This window comes from Gavia stellata, unplaced genomic scaffold (genome assembly GCF_030936135.1).
Source record: "Gavia stellata isolate bGavSte3 unplaced genomic scaffold, bGavSte3.hap2 HAP2_SCAFFOLD_44, whole genome shotgun sequence".
Classification (NCBI taxonomy): Eukaryota; Metazoa; Chordata; class Aves; order Gaviiformes; family Gaviidae; genus Gavia; species Gavia stellata.
In genome coordinates this window covers 1,206,643-1,214,827 of record NW_026777121.1, presented here as the reverse complement: position 1 = coordinate 1,214,827, position 8,185 = coordinate 1,206,643, and the positions used below count along the sequence as shown (strand labels likewise).

The window sequence follows — 8,185 nt, the reverse complement described above, 5'->3', positions numbered from 1 at the left end:
AACGACATCGCCCTGCTGGAACCGGACCGGGCAATGCCCTCTAGCCTCCAGGGACCTAGCCCCGCTCAGCAAACGCAACGCACGGGGCTGGCTCCTGCTTTCCTCCCGTGACTGCCCTGCACTCCAGCATGGGAGCAAGGCTCCACCATACAGCTCTAGAAGGTAGACTGAGGAGATGAGGCTGATGCAGGATTTACCAAAGCCATGGATGTCGTGGTTTAACCCCAGCTGGCAACTAAGCACCACCCAGCCACTCGCTCACTCCCCCCGGGTGGGATGGGGGAGAGAATTGGAAGGGTAAAAGTGAGAAAACTCGCGGCTTGAGATAAAGACAGTTCCATAGGTGGAGCAAAAGCTGCGCAGGCAAGCAAAGCAAAACAAGGAATGCGTTCACTACTTCCCACCGGCAGGCAGGTGTTCAGCCATCTCCAGGAAAGCAGGGCTCCATCACGTGTAACGGCTACTTGGGAAGACAAATGCCATCACCCCGCACGTCCCCCCCTTCCTTCTTCTTCCCCCAGCTTTATATGCTGAGCATGACGTCCTATGGTATGGAATATCCCTTTGGTCAGTTGGGGTCAGCTGTCCCAGCTGTGTCGCCTCCCAACTTTTTGTGCACCCCCAGCCTACTCGCTGGTGGGGCGGTGTGAGAAGCAGAAAAGGCCTTGACTCTGTGTAAGCACTGCTTAGCAGTAACTAAAACATCCCTGCTTTATCAACACTGTTTCCAGCACAAATCCAAAACACAGCCCCATACTAGCTACTAAGAAGAAAACTAACGCTACCCCAGCCAAAACCAGCACAATGGAGAATGGCGTGTGGTGCTGAGAGCGGGAGCATCCTTCTCTGGCTAGAGCCTAAAATTGCGTGTCCTTGGCCACGCGTACCAGGGGCCACAACTGCCCTTGTCGGTGTTGGCCCAGAACAGCAACGTAACTCATAGACAGCAAGGACAGGAAGCCTGCCAGAGGCTGTTGCTGTGGCTGACGTAGCCAGGATGGCCTGTGCTGCGTCTGCGTTTCACGGGGCTTTGTGCCGGAAGGCTGACACTGCTTGGGTACGCCTGCCTCAGTTGGCTTGCACATCACCGCTTGCCTGCCGCGGCTATAACCAGATTGGCTCTTCAATGCCCAGACATGTGCCTACTGCCTGGAGCAGTTCTGTTCTCTGGCGTATGCTTTTTGGGAAGGAGCTGGTGGCAAACGGCTGCAGGGAGCAGGGTGGCAGTGAACTTCCCAAAGAGGCTATGATGCCCCACTTGGTTTTTTCCTGCCAGCTGTTAGCAGGCAGTGCTCGGAGGCAGGCGCTGCTGCCTGCCACGGGGCCTGCACGCCTTCATCCCACAAGCACAGCATTCAGTGCTGGGGGGGCGGGGAGCGACTGTCGGGGGCATCCGATGCCAGCTTCTGCCTCCCCTCCTGCTTGGAACACACCCATGTTGCCCCCCCTGCCCCGAGTGGCCACCACGCCCAGCACCCGGAACCAGCGACTCTGTGACATCAGCCCCGGGACCAAGGGCACCGCGGGCAACGCGAGTACTGCGGGCACTACGTCGTTTGCCGCGCTGGTGGCGACGAGCTCTCCGTGCTTGCAGTTGCCACGTGTTGCTGGCAGCGATGAATTTGCTCCGCCTCCTCGTCCTGCTGGCCCTGTGCGGGCCTGCGCACGGCACGTGGGACACCTGTGGGTAAGTAAGTGGCCTGAGGCTCCGGCAGGGAGCTTGGGCAACCCTTATGGGCTTCACTGGAGGGTGCCCGCTTGTCCCCCGTGGCCACGCCACAGCTTCCTGAACCCCACCTGGGAACTTCAGTTCCTTGCCAGCACCCACGCTGCTGGCACAACTGGCCTGCGGGGATAAAACAGAAACGGGGGCGGATGCACGCACGCCCCACGGGCTTCCCTGGCCTTGCTGTCCACGCAACGCCTTGTGGAGAGGGAAGACAGCTGACTCGTAGCCTGAAGAGCAGCAAGCCCTCGAGCAGGGCAGTAATGAGGAGTTTCTGTTTCCAGAGGGACCTGCGGGCTCCGGCCCATGGCTTCTCAGCACGGCGTGTCGCGCGTCGTGGGTGGCACAGATGCCCAGCCAGGGGCCTGGCCCTGGATCGTCAGCATCCAGGATCCCTGGAAAACAGGCACGGGGCATACATGCGGAGGGTCCCTCATCAGCCCACAGTGGGTCCTCACAGCAGCCCACTGCTTCATTGAGGCCAGGTAAGGGGAGGACCAGGGAACGCGGATATCCCCACAACACTAGCAGGTGCCCTGTCCGCAGCACCGTGTGCTACTGCCATCCCGTCTCCTTGCAGTCCGCCCAGTGCCTGGGTACTGCAGAGCCCAGCTGAGAGACTGCTCAGGAGAAGGCTGGGCTTGTGCCACTGCTTCCTAGCAGCCTCCAGCTCAACACTCCTTGTGCCTAAGGCGTGCCAGGGCACTCGCCCCCTCCCTAGCGCTGCTTGCCTCTCTCCCTTGCGGAGCAGAAGGCAGGGAACTGCTGGGCTGCTGCAGCACATGGCTCCGCTCCCTCTGACCCCTCTCTCCCTCTGCCTTCCAGGCACATCACCATGTGGCGCGTGGTGGTCGGGGCCACCCGGTTGACTCAGCTGGGCCCTGAGGCCCAAGTGCGCCATATCAAGCGGCTACTGGTTCACGAGCACTACAGTAACATCACGCAGAGGAACGACATCGCCCTGCTGGAACTGGACCAGCCTGTGCAGTGCAGCTACTCCATCCAGCTTGCCTGTGTGCCCGACGCCTCGCTGAGAGTGTCAGAGCTGACAACCTGCTACGCCAGCGGCTGGGGTTCCACGACTGCAAGATGTGAGTTCCCAAAAAGTACTCGTGTCCTGAGCGCAAGCTTGGCACGCAGGGGAGACGGGTTGGGCTTCCTGAGAGCAGAGGCGAAAGCCAGAGTCAGGCTGCGGGGACGCATGCCTCTAGAGAGATGGGCCTGAGCCATTCCCCAAAGGGAGGCACACGGGGACCACCGGTACAGTGCCTTCAAGGTGCAAAGCCAAGCCCTAGGGAAGGGCTTCACCCACACAGGGGAGGAGAAATGGCAACGAGCTGCCTGGTGTTAATTCTTCTCTGTGCTCGCAGCTGGAGGATCAACTGATGTCCTGCAGGAGGCCAAGGTCCGCCTCATTGATGTCAACCTCTGTAACAGCAGCGGGTGGTACAGAGGGGCCATCCACACCCACAACCTGTGTGCTGGCTACGCGCAGGGTGGCATCGACACCTGCCAGGTAGGAGCGTGCTACGAGTCAAGCCCCAGCAGCACAGGCAGCCCTCTCACAACCGTCCCACGCAGACCCCAGCGCGTGCTTTGCCTGGCAAGTCACCCTCCCACCGCTGGGTCTCCACCGCTGCTGGGGCTCACCTCCCCTTCCCCACCTGCAGCTCCTTGCCCAGTGCCCCCCTTGCCCCAGAGGCCTGCGACTCTGCCCACAAAGCCCATCCAGTGCTCTTGGCAGCACGCAGCTCCACATCCCAAGCCTGGAGCATGTGCGTTCCACATGTGAAGAAGGATCGCTGTGCAGAGAGGAGAGAGAGCCCTACCTTACAGGCCCACCACCCCCTCCCACACAAGCTCCTGTAGGCCCCGGCACCTGAGCGGGGCCTTTCTGTGCCGCAGAGCACAGCTCTGGCAGGTGCTGTGAGAGAGAAGGAGCCAGCCGTAGTGCTGACGGAGGCCACCCAACAACACCTTTGTCCTCTCTCCTCCGCTGCAGGGCGACAGCGGTGGTCCTCTCGTCTGCAAAGATAACAATGCAGACTACTTCTGGCTCGTTGGAGTCACCAGCTGGGGGAAAGGCTGCGCGAGAGCAAGACGGCCCGGAGTCTACACCTCCACGCAGCACTTTTACGACTGGATCCTGGCACAGATGGGACTGCGCCCAGCAGTATCGGCTACTCCAACGCCACAGCCAGGCTTCACCTCAAGCCCCTTTCAGAGGCCAAGACCGAGACCAACGCAATCGGGCACGTTTACACCCTGCCCATTTCCACTCCAGAGGCTGGTGCAATTCTTTACTCGGGTGCAGGAGCTCCTGCAGTTCCTAAGGGGGACAAAGGCCTGAGCAGCAGGATGGACAGGATCCAGTGCAGCCGGCAGCGTACCACTGGTAACCTTGCAACAACGGTATATTGGCTGTAACTGCAGTAGTACCTCTTTCCATGCATGTACATCACTGGAAATGTGTTCAGTTCACCACAAAGCTGAAAAAGAGCTCAAATATAGCTGATGACTGTATTTTTGCACACATGTAAGAAACAGACTGTCGGAAAAACCTGTAACTGTGGCTCTGTGGTTTAAATGAATTTGGGCTGAACTTTTACATAAATAAGGAGACATAGTCTTGTTGCTACATTCTGTCTCTTCTTTTCAAAGACCTCGTCGACGTTCCTTAATTGCTGAATATCATCTTGCTAACGTGACTGAAAGTAGTGTAGCCGTTGGTGCTGATGAGCTTGTCCAGCTCTTCAGTCAGAATCCAGCACTCTTAGTAGGACTTTGGGAGGTAAGATAACATTTTGTTTCAATACTTTATTATGACTTGAAGAAACAGATTCTTTTGCCTTGTAGTTTGGGATTTTGAGAGTTTTTTAGGGTTTGGGGTTTGGTTTTTTTCATCTTCCTTTTTTTCTCTGAGTTTTGAAAGATCTTGTCTAAACTAACAACAAGGAAATACAGGTAGGGACAGCTAGTTGATGATTTATTGTATTCTAAAGAGCTGTCGCAGGAGTATCTGTACTTTTAAAACAGAAAAATCCACCTCTAATTCAAAGAACCATTATGTGTCATAGTGTATTAGATACTGTACTCGTCTTACTTCTGTGTTCAACTGTATTTATTTTGCAGTCTTCACATGCCAGAGTTTGACATCCTAAAGATATTTTAAATTGAATGGTTTGAGGAGAGACGTGTTTCTTCCCCTGACTCATGCCTTGCCCTGTCCCCATCACTCAAAGTGATGAATTCCCACAAGGCAACTTTGCTAGTGGTTTCCTTTAATCTACATCACCGGGTAGTCGTATCCTGCTCCCGCAGTAGGAATGCTGTAAATTGAGCCCTTTTGGGGATACTCAATTCTTGGTATTCAGTGTCTAAGTTAAGGGGTTAGTCTCTGCAGGCTGTGTGTAGAGATGAATGTCTTCAGAGAGCAATGCAGAACATCTGAAGTAGACTTCTACTCTAAAGGAATCTGCGTCATTGCACTGGATACCCAGAGACCTAGGTGTCTGCCTGAAGTCGCATACGGTTGGATGCTATGGAAGCCTGCCTCGGGTGCTCTGCTCTTGGACTGAATTCGGAGGTGGCAGCTCTTTCTTCCTCCCCCAGCCATGTTACTGACATAGACTTGTATTATTTGGCCCTGGCAAGGAACTACCCTCAGGGAACCTGTGAACAGTTGCTGTGAGCTGTGTCTCGTTTCCATCGGGAAACTCTTGCTACCTCAAATGTGCACAATCAGCAGAGGAGTTGTTTAAAACCACAGAAGGGATATTTGTTTCACTCTTCCTTAAAGGTGTCCATTTCCTAGAAAACTGGAGCCTGGCTGACATGCGTGAGCCTATTATGGGTTGCCTCAATCTCTGAAAAGCTCTGATCAGTGAAGAGCCGTTTCTTTCGTATCTTCAAAAGTTTAGTAGAACGGTGTCCCTGCGTTGGTGTCCCTATGGTCATGCTAGCGCGTTACCCCTTCCCGTGCTTGGAAAGAGAACTCTTTCAGCATCTGGAAATGGTTCCGCCATCATGAAGTTCCACAAAGTTGTTAAGCACTGAGTGCCTCACTCCAGTATATTTTTCCTGCTTACTTTTCTGAACAGCTGTTCTTATTCTCTCTGTGGGCAGAGTAACATTAGACAGTTAACTGTAGACGGGTGTAATAATGTTAAAAATTTTTGAATGTCCTTCTGAGGTAGAGCAGTCTCAGACTTCATTAGTCTGCTACCAGCTTTCCTTTTAGGTGTCATTTCTTTGATTCTCTTGATGTACAGTAGTTAAATACAGGTTGTCTCAATCACTTGAGAACAGTCTCACCGTAGCGAACCACTGGTAACGTTGCAACAACAGTTACGGTATATTGGCTGTAATTGCAGTAGTACCTCTTTCCATGCATGTACATCCCTGGAAATGTGTTCAGTTCACCACAAAGCTGAAAAAGAGCTCAAATACAGCTGATCACTGTATTTTTGCACACGTGTAACAAACAGACTGTGGGAAAAACCTGTAACTGTGGCTCTGTGGTTTCTAAAGACTTTGTTGGAAGATCTTGGCTTCAGCGTGTTCACCACTTTCCTGAGCTTTCTAGAAGGAAATCTGGCCTGTGTTGAGTTAAAACGTTTTAGTATAAGATGGGCAGATGACTGGAGCCATGTGAATTTGGCACTTCTTTGGGCAGTCAAGCTTTTCAGTTGGGTGCCAAATGTTCTCCGCTTCAAATAAAGCGGACATTGCTGCAAGCTGGCATTGGGCTGCTTTTGGCTGCAGGATAATCTTTTGCCAATTGTGTGTCAGAAGTTTCTCTCAAAAATTGTACATATTGAAAATCGAAACCTTCACGATGGGCAGCTGTTCTGCATTCAGAGAGTATCAGCTTCTGCTGGCCGGTGGCTTACTGTTTGCCAAAGCTGTTTCATACAGAAAGAATCCAGTTGGTGTTTTTTACAGGGTCTGATGATTTCTGTGACCGTAACCTTCCCCAAGCACAAACACTCGGTATGCTGTGGGGGTATCCTGTGAATGGCTCTTGAAGCAGGTCTCAGGAGCTACTAGCCTTTTCTTTGAAGCCCTTACACAGCTCTCTTCTGCCTTCTCTTCCTGACCTTAAACAACAAGTCCATTCACCCTGTGATTAATCCTTCTTCAGAGACCATGTTTTCCAAAAGCCTCATCCTTCTTAGTCGTATTCTCCAGGTGCCTCTGATAGGCATGTATCTCTTTGGAACGGTGATCCTCAGAAACGGACACTGTGTCAGCAGAGACCCCAGCCCAGGCATGACTCTGGGAGCAGTATTCCATCAGCCCTCAGTGATTTGATCGAGACTAACCTCCGTTAGCCTGCTTATGGGAACACCAGGTGCGAGGGTGTGGAGGCTTTCTGGAGTCCACATCCAGGCACCTGCCCTTGACAAGCTGTTCCGCTGTCAGAGAAGGAAACTGATTTGTTGCTCTTTTTGCACAGCCCCCTCTTTGTTGTCATTTTTTGTTGTGGTTGCCTGAATACACCCAAACTATTGGATCATTTCTTTTTTCAAGTATTTTTTTGGGTGGGAATGGAAATTTCACTCACGAGTTGAAATAACATGATTTCATTTTCCAATGAAATTAATGACTTTTCAATTTGTTTTCATTTGTCTTTGCTCCTCCTCCCGCTTCTTATCAATTCTTCACCATCCTGCCGTGACAAACCGTGTTGCTCTGGGGACACGGTTGAACCCTGCGGGGCCAGTGGGGCTGGTGCACATTCTTGGACCACAGACGCACTTTCCTTTTCAGAAACCGGACGGAGTGCGTTCAGCACGAGCGTTTGTTTTCGTGATTCCTGCAGCTTTTATTGTGCCTGTTCTCGTCTGTGTTTAGTGAGGGCCAGTTATCAAAGTGGGGTCCCTCTCCCTTTGTGGTAGTCAGGCAAGAAACAAATGCCTGACGTCAGAGACAGTCAGTCATAAGTCAGATGAGCTCAGAGTTGAGTGCCCAGCCTCCCTGCTGTCTTCATAAGGCACCTCCAGCAGTCAGGAGGAGGGGAGAGAGGCGGGTGGTGCAGTTCGTGTCTTCCTGCTGCGATGCTGATGCCCTAAACCCCTCCGCCATGGAGCCAGACGTGCGTCTCTCTCTCTCAGGAGGCTGCAAGTTTGAACCAGCCCCACCCAGCTCTTCCAGGTCCAATAGGTTCCATTTTAGCAAGATGCAGCCCAAGTTATGGTTGCGCCCTCAAAAGAAGAGAATACCCAGGATTTCCACTTTGTTGTTCAGGCTTTCCCAGTTTGGCAGAAGCCCTTCTGGTCACCCTTCGCTGCCAACCCGTGCCTGGAGTAACTACTGGACAAACTGCCATGAAGTCACCCTGTTAAATTGGGCCCTGAGGAAAGGCCCTGCTCTTTGCGGCAACCCCTCGGACAGCCGGGGTTTGCTCCCGGGTTTTCCTCAGGGCTGTTCTATGCTCGGCACTGCCAAAGGGCACGT

The 8,185-nt window shown here is 53.1% G+C and overlaps 1 protein-coding gene across 1 annotated transcript; it reads left to right on the top strand.

Annotated features, from left to right (window-relative positions):
• Positions 1 to 2,022: 2,022 nt before the first annotated feature.
• Positions 2,023 to 4,409, top strand: LOC132321765 (acrosin-like). The gene is made up of 5 exons (XM_059835203.1): positions 2,023 to 2,211; positions 2,552 to 2,849; positions 3,123 to 3,242; positions 3,729 to 4,121; positions 4,388 to 4,409. The coding sequence occupies exons 1-4, from the start codon at positions 2,033 to 2,035 to the stop codon at positions 4,074 to 4,076; spliced, it is 945 nt and encodes a 314-aa protein (XP_059691186.1). The 5' UTR covers positions 2,023 to 2,032; the 3' UTR covers positions 4,077 to 4,121; positions 4,388 to 4,409.
• The last annotated feature ends 3,776 nt before the right edge of the window (positions 4,410 to 8,185 follow it).

Excerpts from the sequence above, each read along its gene's own strand:
- LOC132321765 (XM_059835203.1), top strand. The coding sequence starts at position 2,033 with ATGGCTTCTCAGCACGGCGTGTCGCGCGTCGTGGGTGGCACAGATGCC. Across the intron at positions 2,212-2,551 it reads CACTGCTTCATTGAGGCCAG|GCACATCACCATGTGGCGCG; the intron begins GTAAGGGGAGGA and ends TCTGCCTTCCAG. Across the intron at positions 3,243-3,728 it reads GTGGCATCGACACCTGCCAG|GGCGACAGCGGTGGTCCTCT; the intron begins GTAGGAGCGTGC and ends CCTCCGCTGCAG.